The 22866-nt window shown below is 40.0% G+C and overlaps 1 protein-coding gene across 13 annotated transcripts in view; it reads right to left on the bottom strand.

Moving 5' to 3' along the window:
* Positions 1 to 4603: 4603 nt before the first annotated feature.
* The window catches only part of ENPP2 (ectonucleotide pyrophosphatase/phosphodiesterase 2), a 68960-nt gene continuing 50697 nt past the window's right edge, over positions 4604 to 22866 (bottom strand). For 7 of the 13 annotated variants that reach the window (XM_072327783.1, XM_072327770.1, XM_072327781.1 and 4 more), the window contains 12 exons: positions 21946 to 21977; positions 21033 to 21160; positions 19382 to 19469; positions 19130 to 19217; positions 18119 to 18291; positions 17792 to 17843; positions 15332 to 15468; positions 14766 to 14901; positions 13588 to 13665; positions 11054 to 11186; positions 10299 to 10455; positions 4604 to 5219 (listed from right to left, as the gene is read on the bottom strand). In XM_072327783.1, the coding sequence (XP_072183884.1) occupies positions 5049 to 5219; positions 10299 to 10455; positions 11054 to 11186; positions 13588 to 13665; positions 14766 to 14901; positions 15332 to 15468; positions 17792 to 17843; positions 18119 to 18291; positions 19130 to 19217; positions 19382 to 19469; positions 21033 to 21160; positions 21946 to 21977 (1373 nt within the window). In that variant the 3' untranslated portion in view covers positions 4604 to 5048. The remainder of the gene's footprint in view (positions 5220 to 10298; positions 10456 to 11053; positions 11187 to 13587; positions 13666 to 14765; positions 14902 to 15331; positions 15469 to 17791; positions 17844 to 18118; positions 18292 to 19129; positions 19218 to 19381; positions 19470 to 21032; positions 21161 to 21945; positions 21978 to 22866) is intronic. The other 6 variants (XM_072327771.1, XM_072327782.1, XM_072327773.1 and 3 more) reach the window with 1 other exon arrangement.

Here is a 22866-nt window from a genome sequence, read left to right as displayed (position 1 = left end):
TTTCCAGAGCACCACAACCACACATCCCAAAACACCTCCCAAGAGCCAGACAGAGATACAGAAAGGACGGAAAGTACAAATGGCAAAGTGCACCAGGAAAATGGCAGGTTGAACTACAACCACTGCCACCACCCTTCCTGGGAATTCGTTAGATGAAAAGGACTGATAAGTGGAGGAGATGTTCCTCCGTAATTCCCACTGAAGTTAATGCTGAGATGATAGTTTCCAACCTCTGGTTGGAAGACTCTGGGCTCAAACTTTACAGTTCCAGAGGAGAAAATACTTGCATAATGAATAGGAAACTGGAATTTTTTTAGTTACTATTTAGTTGGTCAAAGCTTGTCTGGAGAATTCCTGGTTTATGGCATCCAACCCCCAGTGACATTATATACCCCCATGCAAAGCCACTCATAGGTAGAAGCCACCACCTCAAACCCTCTGAGTTTTCACTTACAAAAGTTGGTTCCTGGGTTTAATTGTACTAGAGGAGAAACTGCGGTTATATCCACATCCTCTCCTCTGAAGGAGTGTAGGACCTGACAGAACTAAGAGCTAGAAGAGCTGATGACAGTCCTTGCTGTAAAGATATGCATGCACACAGAAATTGCACTAGCTAGGCTGACGCTCAAGCTATTTGGAAATAGCGAACAGATCAAAGCTGGAAGAACAATAGGTCAGAAAAAGACTAGTAGTGATAACAAGATAAGGTAGGAAGTTGCCCACTTTGGGAGAGAGAAGATACAGAATGTGCTGAAGGTCCAGGAGATGCTGGCAGATGGGTATGGGGGCTGGAGAAGATTTATTTGGCAGGTTTATGAAGTCCCTGTCGCCCCTGTATCCATCCTCTTCGTATAGATCCATGCTTTACATACAACAGATGAAATAGCTCCCTTCTTTCTGCACAGGGCCAGGAAACAGAAAAAGTCTCAGGAAAACATCCCCTGGCAAAGGATTTCCTCCTTTTCTGTTGAGAGTTTATGATAACAATCCCACTTCTTTTCTAGTAAATTCCAGTTTTGGGGTCAATCAGTTACAGCAGTGCTAATCCACGATTACTCATTTTGCCTGCTTATCTCTCTCCATGGTGAAACCCGCAGTATTTAGAAAACAGTGGGAAAAGGTAAAGCTCCAGAACATCAGTGCACATACAGTGGATGCTAATAGCAGGGCAGAGATTTTTCTTTATGAGGGAAGGTCTAAATAGGTTACAACCCAAACTTCTGATTTGTGAAGGCAAAGAAAGCTGTGGTTTCACTTACCGCAGTTGACTGCAGCTATGCTGCTTTTTATGTCAACATACATTTTAGTAAATGTTAGCTTGTACTCTGTAGTGATGGACTGTTTGCAGTAACCTTGGGAATAGCGCCCTTATCTCATATTTACACAACAAGTGCAAAGAAACGAGATTAGGTATTTTTCCACAATGTTGAAAATGTCTTTTTGGTTGGTTTTTTGTTTGGTTTTTTTTTTTTCCTCCTTTCTTAAACAAGGACTGAACTTTAAACATTTTAAACATGCTTGGCCCCACTTGGAAGATGTGCTGTTAATGTAGCACCAATTGCTTGCTGGCAGGTTCCACCCTGACCAGGGAATACTTGTACAAGCTTGAGTGTGCCTGGTGTCACAGGTCAAGTGCAACAACCGCACAGGACTGCAACAAGGGAAATGGAGAGTCACAGAAAGGACTTTTCTGATGAGCAGCATCTCCTTCGTCTCCCAGACAGAGCAGCTGAACAAAGCTGAACAGCTCTGTAACACCAATTTAAAGTTAATAAAAGACACTTGAGGGGGATGTGAGACACCAGTGGAACATCAGCTCCAGCTGCTTCAGGTCTGTGTCCTTCAGGTGAGATCTTCACAACAGATCACTCCGTCCTCACGTTGTGTCCTTTGCTATGTATTGTTTTGCCATCTTAACCATATCATGCCATAGGTCAGGTCACCTGGCTTGCTTTCAGCGCTTATCTACCGCTCATTTTAATTCTGTTTTGGCATGCGATTGTGTAAAAGGAGTTAGAAAAAAAAGTAAGTTTCTCTTAGTAGATATTCCAGTTGTGTAACAACCTCCAGAGAATTTTTCCCAGAGCAAAAGAACCCTGTTAGGAGTGCAGGACACTTACAGTTTTTGTTGCTCCGACAATTGCTCAACTGAACTGCCTCCAACTCCTTAAACATGCTTCGCATTTACATCACCAATTGCAAACAGTAATTACCCAAACCCTCAAAACTGGTGTTTGCCTGACAGACAAACTCAGTACTTGTTCTCCTCAGCGGACCTCTTCCAGAAGCCAAAGTAATATCAAGAAAGGAAACATGCAACAGAAACAAACAGTGTTTCAGATTTTCAAAACACTCCAACATGAATGGAAAGCAGAGGGGTTCCTTCCTACATGCTGCCCTCAGCTAACATCTACCACAATGAAAACAAAAGGGAAATTACAAGTTTGCTCTAAGAAGTCTGTTGTTCCTTCAGAGCCCGTGCTGCTTAAAGGGATTTACAAGGCTTTAGCTTTGCACTGGGGCTTTTGTGTTGATCAGACGTCTTTCAACAGGAAAAAAGAACATGCAATTCACAGAGGTCACCGCAAACATTCCCCAGCTCAGCGACTTCTGCCAGCATGGGGAAATGAAACAGCAATTCCATACAGCAGCACGGGGCTGAAGAGAAGCGAGGAGAACAGAAGTAAATTCCCAGTATTTATTCTCACAGCAAGAAACTCAGTTTCAAACCAACAACAAAACATTTCCCTACACACTAATCATTCTTCCGTGAATCTGAGATAGTTAAAGCCTCTCTCCCAAAAATCATCAGTAATGGTGTTTCAGAAGCAAGTTTCTCTAAGCACATAGGGGGAAAAAATCATCTTTCAGAGCTTAAATGTTCTGTTGTGATAAATGTCATCTTATTCTGGAAGCAAATAGTGGGATGACATCATTTGCAATAGGAATAACAAATAAACAGAAAAAGCAACCAACGAATGCCAAAGCAACATAGTAGTGGTGGTCTTTGGTTTAGTTTATGGACCAGTTCTTTCATCACTGCTAAAGTCGGTGTTGGAGAAATTAAATCCTAACTGAAGACTGTTTTAAATCCAGAGGAAATACTCTTTGTATCAGACATAAGAATGTAAAGTTTATTATGGCAGGAAGCCTTGCCAAAAGCTTACAGAAAAAAATATTTCTGTGCTACCAGACAACCACAAGAGACAACTTTTAAGTTGCAAGGATAGGATGTTTCCCAATTGTTCATATCAGAATTTCCATCCTAACATTTTGGGGGGATTTAAAAGCTTTCATGTTTCAAGCATTTCTAATTAAAACAGAATTTGGCATGTGGAACAGTAAAACTGTCTATTGGTAAGAGGAATCAAATCATAACGGCGATCATCGGTGTTAACATGATTAATTCCAGTCTCTTAGATGGACGCTACAAGCATGTAAGTTGTGAAAATTGTGGCAGATTAATTTTACTTAGAACTGACTGTTCATCTGTGAACATGGCCAAGAAGTTTCCCACCTCTTCCCTCCTACGTTTGCAGCCCTCAAAGAGAAAACAGATATGGAGGACTGTGGAGCAAAGAGGGAACTCCAAAACCCCCCAGAGATGGCCTTGTAACACAGCTACCACTTGTTTCAGCCTTCACTTCTTTTCCAACTTCCTCAACAGGTATTCTACACGATAACTGATCTTTTACATCTTCTAATACACTAACATCAATGCAAGTCTTTAATAATGCTCCATACTATGTGCCTTGCATAAAAAAACTATCAAGTCAAATCAGGCTATTATCTAGAAATCAGTATGCAAGTGTTTCTTCCACTGCCTTGGGATTGTGCCATCAGTGTCATGTGCAGGGGCTTGTCAGGATTATGAGACTGACTGTACAGAAGCAGCCAACAGAGACTTGGCCTGCTTGACCACCTGATGGTTGTAAATCACATGCGCTGTATGGTGTTCACATTAAGAGAAGTTATATACGCGCAATCAAGCCAAGGAAGTTCCTCTGAGAATGGGGGTTGGCATTAGGGCTTGGACTCAGTCTCAGCTTAGGAGAAAGCTGCACATTATGAATATTAGAGCGTGATACAGGAAATCAGACTTTCTTCTCCTCCTGGTTAAAAACCCATTGCTGGAGTTTTGGCAATGATGTCACCTCCTTCAACATCTGCCTTATTGCAGCTCTCCTCAAAGTCAAAGCAAAAGTCAATGGAGTGGGTATACCCAGGAACCAGCACTGGGGGAGAAGGGTTATGATGCAGCCTTATGGGTAACAGCAGATACTATCGGCTCATGTCCTTCCCACGAGCTCCAGAGCAGGGCTAATTGTCCCCAGGTTTGGGATGCTCCTGGTGAACTTAGGGTACCAGCCTACCTCCTCTCCCAGCTCTGCCACTGCAGCAAAACCTAATCAGCAGTTACTACTGCAGGTGCCATTATAGGGTCTCGCTGCTAAGCCCCAGGGCAGGACATCTGAGCCCCTTGTCATTCATCTGACCAGAAAACCTAAGCTTTAGAAAGGCTGAGTATGAAAGATGTAGCAGCATTCAGCTGCTACCAAGTCCCTCTGAAAGTCCCTGTGAAAGGAAACCAAAAGACATTAAAAAAACTGAATGTGTGGTTTATTATATTTAAGATGCTATTTGTCTATAGGGTTTAAATATGTCTGTCACATAGTCAACAGTAAATGAATGTAATTTTACATGTTCAGTATTTTGATACACAGCACAGGACTAAAAGTGTGGTAAAGGAGCATGGGAAATTAATATTTCCTCGATTCACGTATCAATTTCTGCAGCACCAGAGAAAAGCTTGGAGTAAGGACTTACTTAAGCTGCAGTATTACAAGCGCTACTAAATAAACCAAGAGGCATACCTATATTAAACATTAGAGAAACAAAACAAGTGACACAAGGGTTTAATATTTAAGATTTGATACAAGATTAAAATACTAATATTTTTAATGTCCTGGTTTCAAATTAATAAATATAAAAACAATATAAAAATATACACCAGTTGATAAAAGAATGCACTGAGCAAGGTTAGAAAGCTAAATTTCACTTTCAAATGTATGCAGGTATGTCTTTAGGGAGAGGATTTCTGTGTAGCTGCGACTGGTCTTTCGGAAGAAGTCCAAGCTTGTGAGCTGCTCAATGTCCCGCACCCGTGCAGTGTGCATCTTAAGAAGATCTTCAACCCACTTTGATTCATCTTCCAGGCTCTGAAATGAAAAACAAAAAAACAAACAAAAACAAAAAGGTTTATAACTTTTCACATCTAAAGTTAACTCCGAAAGTAAAGGTAGCTTTTCTAGGCTTTAGGGCAGTTGACAAAAACTACAGTCATCTGGAAAAGCTGATCCCATGTTGTAGGTATTTCCGAGCAGGCATACGCCTTTAGAAAATTCATTGGTCACCATATTAAAAAAACATTGTCACAGAAGGAGCTCCATATCAATCAATCAGCTGTTTTGTATCACCAGAACTCAAACTCTAGCACATGTACCCTGCTTTTAAACATTATTCTCATCTGATTAGAAACTCAGCTGGGGGAAGGCCCCCCTGAAAGCAGCCCTGTGGAGAAGGACTTTGGGGTCCTGGTGGATGAGAAGCTGGACATGAGCCAGCAGTGTGCGCTTGCAGCCCAGAAAGCCAACCATGTTCTGGGCTGCATTAAAAGAGAAGCAGCCAGCAGGGAGAGGGAGGTGATTGTCCCCCTCTACTTGGCACTTTTGAGGCCCCATCTGCAGTACTGCGTCCAGACCTGGGGCCCCCAGTACAGGAAGGACATGGAGCTCTTGGAGCGGGTCCAGAGGAGGTGGATGATCTGAGATGATCAGAAGGCTGGAGCACCTCTCCTATGAGGAAAGGTTGAGGGAACTGGGCTTGTTTAGCTTGCAGAAGAAAAAGCTCCGGGGAGACCTCATTGTGGCCTTCTATTACTTGAAGGGAGCATATAAACAGGAGCGGGATTGGCTGTTTATGAGGGTGGATGGTGATGGGGCAAAGGGGAATGGTTTTAAACTGAGACAAGGAATGTTTAGGTGTTAGAGATTAAGAGGAATTTTTTCACACAGAGAGTGGTGATGCACTGGAACAGGTTGCCCAAGGAGGTTGTGGATGCCCCATCCCTGAGCTGGCCACATCAATACCTTACACAACTGGGACTGCACCTTTTATTGGTAGCTGTAAAATATCGCTATCAGAACATACATATTATTCAGACAGATTGGAAAAAACAAAAATGAACAAACAAACAAAACAAGCAAACAAACAAACAAACAAACCCAAAAGCCAAATAAATAAAAGAAAAAAAACCCCTTTCACTAGACATTTGCCAATATGAAAAAACAATCAGGAAGGTGTTGCTGCCAGAGTGACGGAGTTGGTTGTGTGGGTGTAACCTCCCTTAGGGAGCTGCTTCAAGAGACAGGCAGTCACCACATCAGCACACCTTGCACCAGATCCAGCATATGTTGGAACCATCTACAACCTAATTTATCTCACTTAAAAAAAAAAAACAGAAATTTGCCTAGCAAAACCCTGCAGTTACAGGCTGTTTGAGTATGTTGAACCAGACCAGTGCCATGTTCCAGGCACCCCTGGGGACATGGTGAGCAACACACCTGGAAAAAGAACAGAGCAAATAGGACTTTTCCCCCTCTGTCCTTGCACGCTGGTACATCTGGGGACATGCATTAGGAACAGAGGAGTTTAGCCTCAGCTTGAGGCTCATGTGCGTGGCCTAGAAATCTAGCTGATAAAATTTGTCTTGCTGGGCTTGCTCCAAGTGAGCCTCTGACTGTCTCAGGGGATGTCTCCCTCCAAAATACATCCTCACACTAAGCTACAGTCATGCCTACCCAAAATGGAAGATGTCCCACAGACCAGTCTATGGGTCACTCTGTAAAGCCCAGGAGAGCGAGCTTGATGGTTTGCACAGAGAGAACACAAAGTACTATTTAAGTCACAAGCAGCTGCTCTAAAGCAAATGTCCGTTTGTCAACAAATGACATTTGCTCATTTGTTTTGAGGCTCTTCAGCTCCAAACCCACATTCCTCTCCACACTGGTAGCATGGCCCAAAACTGTGACTGGAATGTGAAATAAAGATCCAAACTAAGAGGGAAAAGAAAGGAACATGCCCTGCTCTTTCTCCTCCACCTGTGTTGTCATGCTCCAGGAATACCACACAGCAGCATGCATGGGAACAAAAATGCCCTGTTCAGTCATTCACATTGCTAGTCTGCAAACAGCTTCAACGAGGCTAAACGCAATCACTGTGACATTTCTCTCATCTTCAAGCCTTCATCTGAACAACAAATCTGCACTGGACAGAGCTCACAGGTCTGTTGGTTTTCTTTCCAACCACATCCAGTGGCACAGCATTTCTATGAGCCTAGAAGATAAGTCAACTGGCCCACACTAATTTTTCCATTCCATAAGTGACCCATCAAATCTCACCTTGAGCAGCAAGGATTTTAAGCACAGTGATCAGTTAGCATGGTATTATACTATTCTGGAACAACAAATGAATTGTGCACACTGAAAATGATGTTTTTCTCCATCTTTGCTTGTTAGTCTCACTTCAGCACTACAGTGAGTCTTAGAAGGAAAAAAATAACTATTGAGAACACTGAGATAAATAGAAAGAAGCAATAAAATAGGAGACAAACCTAAAATCCAGACATCAGATATTCTAGGTAAAAAAACTGCTGTATTGCCCATCATCGAATATCAGATTGTTGGCTGGAAAGCTCAAGATGACCAGAGTTATATAGGTGGGTGAGGAAATTTCTTGTTAAAAGAGAAATTTAGAATCACTGCCGACTAAAAGAACTGTGCGCTGGTTCCGAAAAGGATTTTTATTTAGTATTTTCTCACATGCTTTTTGTGCCAAGGTGATTAGTTTGCTACTGAAAGCAACTGAGAACTCGTGTCAGTGCAGAGGAAGACTGGAATACCATACTGCAGGATGCAGATGAGGGAGCCCCTGGTACAGTATGAAATTATGTTATCCATGTTGGCAGTAAGAATTTCTGCTAAGCTGGGAGATTTTCAGGAGAAACAGCAGATAAAAGGAAAGGTCCTGGCTGTGCTGGTTTATTATGCAATATTCTGAGCCACCTTTATAATACAGCTATAGAAGGAGCAAATCCTAGATAGTACCAGAGGAATCATGTGAAATGGAACGAAAACAATTTCCATTTCAAGGTATAAGCTGGAATACTTTATCTCATTCATGTTCCAGAAAAAAAAATCAGACAGGAATAGATACATAGGAAGGCTACTAAAATGTTCTTCCTCTCCTACAAGAAGAGCATAAAAGATCCTGGTCACCCATGAACAAAGTATAAGCTTTGAAAATCATCGTAAATCATCAGCGGGGATAAATCCCAAAGAAGACCACTGAAGGGCTATTTAAGCCATAGAAAAATGTTGACACAGAAATAAATGGGTATAACCTCACCATGAATAAACACAGTTTGGAAATGGAACAAATTTTAATGAGAAGAGTAGTGGTGTTCTCCAACGGCTGCGTGAAGAGAAAGTGTGTGTGACAAGAGCAGAGCTGAGGAAAGCTAATATTTCTTTACATCTGAAAAGAAAGCTGTGGAGAGGCTAAGGGAAAATTCTTATATTATCCCAAGCATTTCATCTGTGAACTATGTAAGGTTTTACACAGTCACTTCTTTGAATACATGAGATGAAATATCAAGTGCAAAAGTAAGGCGAACTGTATTGGAATAGCCAAATGTTGCCTGTATTTTCACTCAAGAACTACAGTTCTTGATATATTTTTCAAGTGCTAAGAAGCAGTCATGTCAAGCGTAGAGCAATAGTGGCTAATGAGCTTTTATAGCAGCACTGAAGTCACACTAGGAACTCTAAATACATACACCATAAGTAGCAGCATGACCAACAGAGAAAAGAAGCCTGGGTTGGAATATAAGAAATAGTAAAAATCATTCCAGGCCATTCGTAAAAAAAGATTTCAAGAGTTTAAAAGCACAATGACACACAATAGAGGAAGAAAAAAATCACATACAGGCAAAAATACCAGGACAGATAAATGCCAGACAGCAACTTCCAGATCACCATCTATACCTTCATTTTCAGATGAAGGCAGGCTGGAATAAAAACACAGTGAAATACCTTGAGGACTTTCTAAGCCTTCTAATCAAAGACATCTCTGCCCAAAACAGTTAAGAGTCTAAAATGAGGGAATCCAGACCTGCTCAAGAGAGGAGTACTGCTCCAAAAGTGTGGCTTCAAAAAGAGTGACCCAAAAGTAGGCGATGTTTGATGAATGAGAAAGAAACAGTGTTCCAGGTGAATTGTGTACAGAGTTGGAATTACTATTTCTGCTTGTAGCTGGAATAGGAGTCTTAACTTTTTGTGCCAATACAAAATTCATAACATTAATGCGTTCATTCAGGAAACAGACTCCTGGCAGCCTATAGTGAAGTGTCTGTGTGCAGGAATCCGCACAGCTGTGTAATGGGAGAACAAGTTCAGGCGGAAGGACAAGTCTAAATACAGCTGCTTGGGAGGACTGCTGTCCTTGCAGAGCGCTGGAGCTCATGGGAACCCTAATGGCTCTCCTGACACACCATCAGCTACAGGGCATTTGTGCTGCTTTCTGCAGGTCTGAGCAACCTGAAGCTTTTGTACTTCACCAAGATCCCTATGCTACAGCATTTTTCATCTAAAAGGAAGATAGAAAAGGAATGAGAAAGGTGGCTCATCATCTTTGATCTCTGGTAAAGGGAATCTAAACTTTTCCCTTGAATCAAGACATGGTCTGGAACCATCAAGAGCTGCTGGCAACTCTACCTTCAGAAGGTTTTAGCATACAGTTTTAACACTGTGTGGGTTAGATGTAATTATGCCGTCTGATGCATCCAGACTGCAAGAGCAGACAGATCATATTGTACCTGTGTATGGAAACAGACCTCCATAAAAACATTAGGCTGGCTGCCAGCACAGTACATCTACTCACACACTCTTTTTCAGCCTGAGGTTACTCTGACAGTGTCTGCCAAAACGTAGAAGCCCACACGCTGTTTACAGCCAACCTAACGTATTTTAGTTCTTCCAGACAGTGTTCGGTGCAGTAATACTTCCACATTTTCTCTGTTACCCCCATTTATCATAGAGGAGTACTCCTGTCTAATGAGTTGAACATGACACTTAATAGAGTCAGTACCCTGTACTTTCATTTAAGATCATCTAACAGCTAACTAGCATCTTCCCTGGGAATACACTAGAGAACATTTACCATCAGGCAGCAGAACTTACATTGCAGCTCTCATCATTGTCAGGCCGGTGGGGAAGGATGTATGAGAGAACAGAGAGTGGTCCATCGCACTTGTCGGCTGGCTGAGTGAAATCTAAACAGCTGGTTATGATGGCATAGTAATGAGTAGGAACAGGGATGGCACTGCCTTCCACAAACCTGGGGAAGTAAAGCAAACATTTACTCACAAAGGACTAATCCACTTGGAAGAATTACACAGACAGTGTGGTCTTTCCTCCCCTACGTGTGAGGATGCATGTACTTGTTTAGATGGGCTTGATTCACAAGCTCTATCTGAAAATGAACATTTCAATTATCTCATGTTTTGATACTGTGCCATAGAAACACCACCTGCCAATGCTGAAAGGTTTCTTCAGTTCAGGGGAACAGAGAGCAAGCTTAACAGAATTAACAAAAGCTTAGAGCATCTAAATAGCTCAAAAGTAGTATGGTGTGCTCTGCTACCCAGTTGCAACTCTAAGCTTCCAGACAGCGTTAGAGAAAACATTAGTTGGAATATAAATCAACTTCATCTGAAGGATAAATAAACACTCCATTCCAAACCCATGGTGGCTGCCATTCCCTTAATTTTTCCCGTCTTACCCATCAGGTCATTCAGTCTTGATGAACCATTTTGGACAGAGCCACGAAATTCATCTCCTTCCCAAAATCAAATGAAGTGCAAACAATGAGTTGTTTAAGATAAAGTTATCATTAAAAGAAACAACAGAAAACCATTTTAAATACAAATTCTTACTGTTTGATTTTTTCAGGTGTGTCATGTAAACCATCATAGTCATAGTCAAAGATTGGTCCACTTATAACATTGACTCCATTTCGTTCAGTGGCATATCTCTTCACTAAAACCCTTTGGAAATAGTTCCATACCTCTATGGGGGAGAAAAAAAAGACAGCACTACAATTTGGATGAACATATTAAGACGTGTCAAGATGTTAAATAATCTTTTCTTGCATGAAGATGAAAATCCAGTGGGCATCATTCGCACAATAGAAGAGGAAATCAAAGACTAAGCTTTACAGATTTACTGCAGTTTCATTCTGTTTTGGTCAATAAGGCCTATTCAGAATTCTTTGCTCTCTCTTGATTTTTTTCCCCCAATTAGCAATAGAGGAAATGCATGGTACCATCCTAAGCCTGGCATTACCCTAGATGTTGCACAGAGAATTTACTGTTCCTCCACCGCCAGCAGAAGCAGCTGTTCACACGCTTTTGATGTCCCTGTAAACATTTCCTTTGTCCTCCTTATCTAGTTATTGGGTATGTTGCTTTTTCCTTTTTTATTTTTTTCTTCTTTTTTTTTTTTTTTTTTAACTTACGAAAGGAAACAGGACCGTGATCAAAAGCAAAGCCCAGATATTCTAAAAGTCGGGGAAATACAAAGGCCATATTATTTCTCACAAATCCTCCTTGAATACAAAAAGTCCAACTTTTAAATCAGGTGCAGTCTAAGACGGCCAAATTATAACAGAGCATCTCATTAAGGCAGAGGTTTGCCTAGCAGGGAATTTTAATCATTTTTTTTGTGAAAAGCATGACACCTTCTCCCACTGCAACCTTCTGAATCTTAACAAGTTTAGATGCTCACAGAGACTCACTGAGAAACACACTGGGATCCTCAGTTGCAGAATTGTTTTCCTTTTTTTATTTTTTTTCCTTTTCATTTTAACACTAACAGAAGTGCGTGCAAGCAAAACAGCTCTAACTTGTATAAAGTTAACTTTTGCTATGCCAGCTCAGACTGCTTAGCTCATGGTTCCCCAGCACTGACAGCAGCACCAGCCTCAGGAAACTTCCTTCCCCAGTGTGTTCTGCCAAACTCCATGCTCAGGCTGGTGCAGAGGCACCCACAAGCAATGGTCTAAGAACCTCAGCTGCAGTAACCACTTGGCAGCCCCACTCCTCCAGCTGCTCACTCCTTTGATGCATCAGCCTTAACAACAGAAATAGCCCCAAAAGGAAAGATTTTTGTAGCTGAATCAGTTCCCACATTGGTTTTCCACTTGCAGCCACACAGACAGCAATGCCAATGCACTGCAGCCCCGAAGCAAGATCCTGCAGCTTCACTAAAGCAGGAACTGCTTAAGCCAGCTCCATGTAATGAGAGGTCTAAGCTGTGTATTGCAGCCTGCACGTGTGTATTGGTTCATAATTCCCCAGGAGTGCTACAAGTTACAGCATTTATTCTCAGACAATCCTTCACTCGGTTGTGATAAAGTTGGAGGTCACTGGGAGAAAAAGCACTGCTTATGGCGTGTTGTTCTCCCGTGATGAGCATCTCAGCTAATTTACATAGACTAACATTAGCATAAAAAGCAGTTTTATGAAGTGATTTTAGAGTGGGAAATCCCCCATTAATTTTACTCTCTATAATCAGTGAAGTGTGCCTTGCTTCATATTTCCAGCAAACATCACCATTTGTTCCCACTCAGAGGTTTTGCAGTTAAAATCACTCTTCTTAGGCTAAAATGAAAAAGCCTCCCATGGTCTTTGATGTTTGTCCAAACCTCCCTGGCCTAAAATCTGAATTGGAAATCTCACAAGAACAGGCTCTTGAGATTCTTTCAAGGCTTCCCAATTCCTGCCAAGCCAAAAATGCCACCAGAATAGTTTTGATGGTTTTCCTACCTCTTGGCAACACTGGAGAGAAAAGCGATGTTCAGACAAAGGAACTTTAATACTACATCCTTGCAGCACTGAAAGTTTCAGTTGGTTTTAAGTTATTCCTCCCTTCCCATAAATTGGTTTATTTTTCCTTTTTCTTGAAAGGTAATAAAAATTTCTGGTCTACCTCTAAGGGTAGGGATAGAAAAATCAAAGGTGATCCAGATGCCATTTGTCCCTGAACTACAACATGCTAAGTGCAGACACCCAGTGAGGTGTTGGGAGTGAGGTGTCTACTGCTGTTGGGAAGTAGAAACATGTTGCCTGAGCACATCCTGCACAAACCAGGGCTACAAGAAAGAAAATCTGGATGGCTTCTCACAAACTGACTTACTTTGGCACTTCAGCAAAATTGCTGAACTACAGAACTGACTGTGCCTGTGCCCAGCAGCAAGGAAAATAAACCCTCCTTAAACCTTAAATATTTCTTGTGGTACAAAAAGCCTATGCCTTGAACTAGGATTCCCACATATATTATCTGCTGCTTAGAGGTAATTGGATTTATGTTCTAAATTTCTCCCATCCATTCATCCCACAGTTCAACAGACATCTAAAAAAAGTGCTACAAGCTTGGGAAAAAGAGACAAAGCCATAGAAACAACACTTACTTTTGAAAGCAGGATACATTGGAATGATATTTGTTATTAGAAAAGCATCGTACTTTGCTTCTGCAGAGGAACTTAGTTCTGAAAAAAGAAAAATACCAATGAGATGAAATGTCGGAATTCAGAGAACATGAAAATGTTTTCAAAAGTGGTTTTAGAGAGTAACCAAAAGGAATAGTGTCATCAAAACAGAAGTCAGCTGCTCTGTGTGCTTTCACAAAACAGTCACACAATTTATAGGCAGAGGGCTCTGGGATTATCTTCTAGCTCTGAGCAAGCCTCCAGCATGAGCAATTCCACATCAGAAACCCATCCTAAACTATTTCAGCCACTGTGTAAGGAAGGCAGAGCAATGAAGTTCACCTCAGTGATACAACAAAGTTGTATCCCATGAACATTTACTAGATCTACAAGTTTTTTCCAAGACTTAACAGACATAATTGCACCAGAACTCAGAACACTCATTTACAAAGATTTTCGATTAGCAGTTTCTAGGAGATGGTAGAATTCTACTTTGTTTTTACACTGTGCAAGTCTAATATGATTTACACATTATATATGTTTATTCTTCTGTTGTTTGAAGTCAAAATTACGAATCAGCTAGATTTCCAGCTTACATGTGCTAGTATATGTCCATCAACATTAAAAGGCCATCTTTTGAAGACTGCCTTCTAGCTCATGTTCTTAATCTGTGCAACTCTGCTTCACCTTTATTTTTATTAACTCAAATGGTACACTTCACCTTTTTTGTGCATGTAGCTAAGTACCAGTTTGGAATATTTCTCCAGCCTTGTGAAAGAGAGGTCACAGTCATGATGGCAACTTCTGGCATTCAGCCCTTGGTCCTGAACACATGCAGCAAGGATAATATATCCATCCCATCCAGCCTCATATATGATGCTGGTGCCAAACCAGGTCCTCTGAGTGAAGTGCATTGTGAAGGAAGGAATCACCCCAGGAAGCTGGGAAATCAGAGGATTACTACCTATATTCTTTCTCAACAATCTCAAAAATAACCCTTGAGTCCCTTTACATCTGGTAAGTGTTTTTTCATACCTAAGTTTTTCTGTAGTTAAACAGAAAATTATAAAACCACTTGTTATTTAAAAAATAAAACAAAGTGTCATGCATAGAAATGACATTCAGATCCTTGAATTCTGTACACTTGCTGCTGAACTTACGAGGAGGGAAGAGGAAGCTGTAGGAGAGCTGCTTGTCACCTCTGTAGGCTGAGCAGCTCTGGCTGTTTCCTGGAGATATGCGGAGATCGGGCCTGACGCAGCTGGCCAGGTGCTCCGGGACACCGGAAACCTCTGCCTGCATTGAGCAGTGACAAGAAATGTAATACCAGCACTTACAGCTAAAAGAGAATGGCATCTTGTAGTCTACAGATTGTAAGGCATTGTGTGGAGTACAGTGATCCACACTCCAGCTCTACAACCAAGTCTGCCCCTCCTTCAGGTGGCTGAAATTCAAATGAAGTAGCTGATTGAAATAAACTGGGAAGACAAATTCACACTGAGAAAAGCTGAGAATGAAAATGAAAACTGGAAATGAAATATTCAGACAATCTGCCTTAAAAATTCTTTTCTCCTATGGTGTTATTTTCAATGGTACTTGGGATCATTTCTGATCAGAAAATCCGCTTGGGAAAGGGGACCTCTACAAATTCAAGAATACACATAGCAAACAGACTTTCCAAGATTTTTTTTTGTAAGCAATTTCCAGGAGAAAAGACAGCACCAACCTGCTTGGAAATAGTGTAGGATGTCCAGAGAGGCATCAGGAATGTTTCACTGTAGCCACTTTCAAAGTCATGGTGGTGCAAGATGTTGTACTTTGTGCGGTACAGCACTGCAGGGCGCCCGTACAGAAGATGCTTCTCTACAGATCAGAAGAAATTACACCTAAATTTATCACTCAAAACCTTGAAGTTGAAAAAAAATTGCTAAGGATATCCGGTAACATAGGGAATAGCTGTTCTTCAGTAGTTTTGGTTGGGATCCCACTTCCAGGCTCAGAATTCACTTTCAGCTTACAAGTTTTCTCTACAGTTGAAAGACTGTTGGGGTCATAGTATGTTTCTCCAGGCACAGAAGACAAGGATCTCTGTGCCTACATTTGAAACACGGAGGTGAAAATCACTTTGTTGCCTTAGATCTGCCCTCATCCTATCACTCACTGTCTAAGTTTTCCTGTTTTTCTCTTCTTCCTCTGTTTTCTGTACAACACAAAGTCCTTCACAAAAGGAAGGCAAAGGAGTCTACTCAATAAAAGAGTATTTTTTTTCACTTGGCTGATACAGATGATATTCAGAAGACCTACACGTTATTTTCTGTCAGCCTGTCATTCCTCCAGATTAGAATAAAAAACCCTTTTCCTAACTTTGGCTACCAAAGACACTTCCAGCTCTACACAATTTGCTTTTCTTCTGTTGTTCTGGTATGTTATGGTTAAGTGTCACTACATACCTCTGATGATGTTTTTATCTTTTTGTAAGCAAAAATTAAACAAGATAGAGGTAAAACAAATTTGCTGGCTAAGCTTGCACTGTGCTGCATGATTCATTCATTTTGATAACCAATTGGGAAACAGGTTTGGCTTGCTTTTGGAAATCAAAACATAGAAATGAGGTAACCAGCCTAAGCACTGTTCATAGAAAGGCATTTAACCTTATGGAAAAGGGCATGTTTTATTAGAGTTTGAGTCCAAATAGAAGATATTTTTATGGGATGCAGAAGAGAAGTAGGAAAAATGTTGTGTAAGGACAAAGATAAACTTCCCTTCTTCAAGAGATGATGAAGAACTTTTTCCTGCTGCATATAAATAACAGCTTCAGGTAAACGCTCCCCAAGTGGGAGCAGTTAATTACCAACTAAATGCAGGAAGATCCATGAACGTATGCTATAGCACATGTCACAAATCATAACAAAATAACGTAAACAAAATAGAACTTTTTGTTCTTCACGTAAGGGAAAACTAATTCCAGTTAACTGACAACTCACAAACAAGTAACTGAAAAAGATACATATGCTTATTTCTTAAAATACAACAAAATTACCTTTTTTATACTATTGAAATGAAGTATCCAAATCTAAACAAATAAAGATGTTGAGAAATCCAAAAGCACAACAGTTTGGGTTTTTTTCTAATGCTTGAAATGGCTACAGCCAGGAGTAGCTCTTCGCTAATTGTAAAAGTCAGTTTAGCAAGATGAAAGCTGTAAAAAGGCAATGTACTCACAGAGAAATGAACAATTTCACCCATAGAAATTAAAGGATAGGCTGCATTGCCTGCTCACAGAAGTAAAAGTAAAGCAGCTTTGTAAGGAATCCCAGTCCTCTGAGGAATCTGAAGTATCTCCAGTCTAAACCTGTCTAAACTTAAGTCCAAATTCAAAGATTAAGAATTTGCTAAGGTGGAGAAGAAGAAATATAAATCCTTATGATGAGGGGGATGCTGACAATTATTACTGTTACATTTTAACCTCAATAGCAGCCCTGACACACAGCTGACAACACAGATGCTAAAACATCAGGTTCAGCATCAAAAGCACAAGAACAATCATCCAGAGAAGCAGGGGATGCTTTCTCCTGGGTGAAACACCGGTAACAAGGGATAAAGTTGCACTGAGCATTCCTGAACCAGGGATTGCTTGTGTACTTGTTTGGTGAAAGTTCAGTGAATAACCTGCACTCTAAAAAACAAGCATTACAACCCAATTAGGAGTTGTCAGAGAAGCTGCACCGTCCTTTCCACTGAAAACTTATGTGAAACTTATGCCTGATCAGTGCTGGTAAACCACTGTGCAGATGTGGTCTATGTTTTTTACCCAATAATATTGCTTAGGCTTAAATGGAACACCACTTCATGCTCCCTCTCTTTTCCTCCTTTCTCTGCTTCCACAGCAGAGATTAAACTTCCTAACAGCAATGGAAAAGAACTAAAATGTTTGTCTCACTTTGAGGGATTCTTTGGTTCTGATCACAGCAAAAAGTAGTGTGCACTTTGATAAGTGAGCAGCAATTAGCCTTGCCCACATAACTAACTCGTATATGTCTGTGTGCTCTTTTGACAGTCATTTGAAAAGCTGATTTACTACACACTAACTACAATTAAACAGGAACATGTTTAGTATCAGTGATGCAAACTAGCTTGCAAAAGAAAACAGAAACAGCTTTTAATAACTGAGGCACCAAGCTCTTACCTTCTGTTCCCTTGACATGAAAGCGCTTGTTGAGTTCATCCAACTTGTTCTTCTCAAGAATAGAAAAAAGAACAGATTAGGATCACTGGAGCATCTTACTGTACTAGGCATCTAACAAAACAAAAGTAACACTATAAAACAAAGACAACTGTTTTGTTTCCTGTTTTCCAAGAAGCAATAACTGTTCCAGAAGCAAGGAATATTTCACAGGAAGGATCTGGGGAATTCTTGCAGATCAAACACTCTCAAAATAGCTATAAAAAGGCTATAAACTTTATTAGGCAACTGTGGCTAATAGTGGGAGCATCAACAGATACTAACACCTACCTTATCATCGCATGTACATCCTATATCAAAATCTGATGCAGAAGGTAGAGCTACAGGATAAAGTGGCTTAGCAACTTCATCTGGCACAGTTGGTTTATAAACATTGGCTCTTAGCAGGTGATTCAAACTTCCGTGGGTACCATTATTGGGAGCAGGCTTTAATCCAAGCAGATCTATGAAAACACCCAAGGTAAGTTAATGATGGTTGAACTGCAAACATATGTATTTAGCAGTAAATATACTTAGTGAAGATATTTATTTGCAATACTGTTTGCATCTGCACCATGATAATGAATGTTTTTAATGTAATAAAAATGCTAATCCAAAACATAAAATTACAAATCCTGCCTGAATAGCATGGTAGACTTTATGAAAAGAAGGTTGATTTGCATGAAGATGCCCGAAAACTGTTTTATTATAACTACTGCAGTTTCCAATACAAACTAAAATCCAACCACCTTGAACACAGTATTATTAGTGACCTGCTTTGCACATACAGGATAACTGCCTTTTTGACACTTTGTGTGTGGAAAAAAAAGAGTAAATAAGTTAATCATACATTCAGCTAGAAAGTTTTATTTCTGTGTTAAATCATTATTAAATAAAAGACTGCACAGAATATCAGAATGTATCATCAGTAAAAGTTTAGGAAATGTGATAATGTTAGGATGCCATAGAAAGATAAGTGATGCCCCTGAACTGAGACATGGAGGAATAGAAGCCTCCTTCCTAGACTAATGAAGTCTGTATGTGCAAATATGCACTGTAGTTGTGCATATTTATCTGTGCCAAACTGCACGCAGCAGAACTATGTTAATACATTTTATTGGCAAGCTGCTAGAGTGCAGCAAGCCCAGGCCCCTGGGAAATGCCTTCAGTTAGTGTTTGGGAAGGAGACACTGGGGAAGGGATGCTGGGAGGGAGACAGGGCCCGAGCCCACAGGTGTCTAAATAAACCCTTGTGGTTAAAGCAGCATGTTTCTCTTATGATTCCTCAAGCAGGCAGCTTACCACACATGACATTGTAAAGTTCAATGTTTTCAAAAGGAGGTACTTTGGTCTTGTATTTGAATGTAGGTCCATAACCAATGAAGACAGTCTTAAAAAAAGAAAAATAAATAAATAAAGAGAAAGAGAGAGAGAAGAATACAGAAGAGCAACTTTAAATCACAGGGCTTATTTCAGTGAATATTTACATTTTAGAGATCTCAAATATCTTCTGGCTTAACAACACTGCTGTAAAGGTTACTACATTGCTCATACCTGCATGCTGTTTATCTTGTTGTCATAGCCATGGTCTCCATGGAAGAAACACTTTCCTGTTGGTTTCTTGTAAACATCCACAGCTTTCCTAAATTGAAAAAGTATTAGCTATTTCCTCAGCTTGTGATTGAACACTATTTTACAAAATATGTGGAAAAACAAGTACTGCAGCCTAAGAATTATAATTATCAGCTCACTCCTGAACACTTTTTTGTATTTGGTTTCATCAGGGACACATATAAGCAATCCATGCAGTGGAATGGATTATCCTACAAGTTCATTTATTCATCTTTATTAAAATTATGCCCTGCAAAAATTTGATTCAAGCCCTGAAAGTTACTAGAGTTTTTACTACAGCAACCAGGTCAAAACCAACCATTTTTCTGGCTGAGAGTATACAATTAATTACAGTTACACAAACAAATGGATCACCGGTGAACAAGATTTCAGAACATATAATTAATAAATAAATGAAATCTGTTGATTTAATGAATAACAACATAATAAACTTGAGCCCTCCAGCCTAATCCCACCAATTCCAGTGAAGTGCTTAAAATGAAAAATTTTGTTAGGCCGAAAATTCAGTCTACTTCTTTGAGATGTACATGAACCCCAGCCACTGAAACTACACAAGGCAGAAGGCCAACTGGTTAGTGGAGTTATGCAAGAAAGCATTTGGAGTTTCTCACTCACTGCTCCAGCAGAATGATCCTTGCATAGTTCACAGCAAGATATGAACAGATGTCAAAAGGTGCTTACAACATACTGTGTGTTTGCCTGGCAGCTATATAGGCAAAGAAAACTGCCATAATTTAAAGCTCATAACAGAGTGGCATATGCTAAAATCTCTGTCATCTTCCAAGAACCGCTGAGTCAGACCTATGCACTAAGACTCAGTCATTCTCCTACTGTAACACAAAATGTGGCAAAAGATCAAAGCAAGAGAAACAATATACATTAAATCAAAAACTCATAAAACAAGGCAATTCCTCTTCTGCTCACTCTGTGTTTTTGCTCCATCATTTTGAACCAAGAGTATTAAAAATTGTCCTTGCTTTATAACTGAAAATTCATAGGCAAATGGCATGGGCCAAACCACAGGGTTTGCTTTGACCTAAAGCATCCTGTTTAGCTGTGGATTTGTTTTGCAACACAATACAATGCAGACATTTCAGTGGCGAACCTATAACACTTTCACACGTTCTCAGGCTTACATTCACTATGTCAATTTCCCCGTTTTCTTTCCATTTACCCTGAACATCCACCCAGCATCTTGTACCCTAACTTCTCCAGTTCCTCCCATATTCCCCACTACCTGTTTGGAAGTAAGTTTTCACCTTACTAGAAATTGCTTATCAGTTCCTACATATGAGCTAGTCAAAAAACACAGTTGTTTGGGAAAGGAAACTAATCTTGGTTTCTCTCTTTCATACAACTACTGATTTTTCCAAACTGAACCTGGAACCTAATGTGAACTGGAACCTGGAACCTAACTGAACTGGACCCTGAACCTAATGTGCCAGAATCTTACCAAGAGTTTAAAACTCCTCCTGTGCCCAGATGGCAGAAGGACACTGGCAGACAAAGTAATTCCAGGTCTTGTTTTCTCATAAAGAAAAACACATTGAAACCGGGCTGAACACAAATTTACCTTGCTACATGCCACTTGCGATCAACCAGTAAATGGACATCCTCAATTCGTCTATTGTAAGCATAGTGCAAGCGTTTAGGAAGGTGATGTTTCAAGTATGGCTTAAAGTGCTGGTCTGGCTTCCTGCACTGAAAAATAAATGGTTACAGATGACACTGCTGTCAGTTAGCTCAGAGGCACATGAAACCCTGAAGTACAGAAATCAAGCTGTGAAGTGCATTATTGACGATGACTTGGAAACAATGTGTACATGTAGAGTACGTGGTTCAGTCATTTCTGTGCAACGTTTACATAAAACCAGAGCACATGGAGTAATCAAAACATTTTTGGAAATATTCATTCTTGTGGAAGTCGCTTTGGAAGCATCATGTAAAATGTCATGCTTACTTAAGAATAAAATTCTTAATCTATGAGCTAACTGAACCCAAGATTGAATTTCAGAGGAAAGATAAATGCTGAAAATACATCTAGTCTGCAGTTATATTTAAAGCAGTCTGGTTAGCAAACCTAATTATTTTTTAAAATTAGTTTTTATTTAAAACAGTTTTTTCCACTAAGAGCCGGGTTATGGTTGAAGGCTATCAAATGGATAGCCTTTTTCAGCATCTTCAAATTGCTTGTGAAATATTTACCCTAAAAGATTATTTTCCATTTCTGAAGGAACGGATAAATAGAGTCAATTCAAGGAGTCACGACACTCAGGGAGGTTCTGGCTCTGCGCTGCACAAAAATATTATAAAAGTCACTACAGCAGCAAACAGTGGAATTTATGACTAACATTAACCCGCACCCATGAAGGGTACCATTTAACACTTCAGTCCTGTTAATGGCCAGTACTTCTACCTAAAGAGTGAGGAGGGAATGTTGATTAATGCCCAAATTAGGGCACAAAGTGAGCAGGCTGAATACTTACTGTAAGGTTGGCAACAATCACTTTAGGGTCATCTGTTAAGCAAACAAACAAACAAACAAACAAAAAGAGAGAAAAGTATTTAAAAAATAAGAAATTTGCAGAAGATATCACAAGGTGAGAATTCTTTTTTGTACAAGGATTCTTCCTAGAGGTTGGCTGACATTTACTAAAAGAACTCGTCAGGTGGGATATGCTGAATATGAACTAAATGTAACCTCTTATCCTTAATGATATTTTAGTTACTCAGGTAATGTTGCTCACTGTTCTGTGATTTGAGATACGCTTAGCTGGACAATTACTCTATTTTCTGAAAATACAATTTCAAGTCCTATGATCACTTTAAAATACAAAATCATCCTTCCTGAAAGATTTTGAGAGCACATATGAATGCAATAACATGCTTTCTCAAAAACAGTAAGATAAATACGTTGTGTTTTTTATCTCTTAGTATTTCACTCATTTCTTCAGTGTTGAGTTAAAAAAAACAAACAAACAAACAAAAAAAACCAATAAGTAACAAATTCTTAGTAGGGGAAAATCTTTTGCTTAACTCTTCTTGTTTCACTGCTGAAAACATGACGTTGCTGAGCATCAAATGGGCTCTACCAAATCCCCAAACAAGCCACAGGCTCATCCATGGCAGATGATGCAATATTATGGAATAGGACAGTGGAAAAGGAAATTAAAAAAAATGGGTGATCTGGCAGTTACTGGAGGTAAACTCCAGTTCTAAAGTCAAGAAATATTCTTCTTTGTTCTATGTTCAAACAGATGATTTACATGTGATTGCAAATATCCAACAAGGAAGCTGTGGACAGAGGCCAAAAGATGAAAACTACATTGCAGGAAACCCTGAAGTATGACTCAGAGATCAGGCTAGTAGAACTTTTTGAAAGATATTGCCATTCATCCTCCAAAGAA

This window comes from Excalfactoria chinensis, chromosome 2, assembly GCF_039878825.1.
Source record: "Excalfactoria chinensis isolate bCotChi1 chromosome 2, bCotChi1.hap2, whole genome shotgun sequence".
Classification (NCBI taxonomy): Eukaryota; Metazoa; Chordata; class Aves; order Galliformes; family Phasianidae; genus Excalfactoria; species Excalfactoria chinensis.
This window is presented reverse-complemented; position numbering and strand designations above follow the sequence as displayed.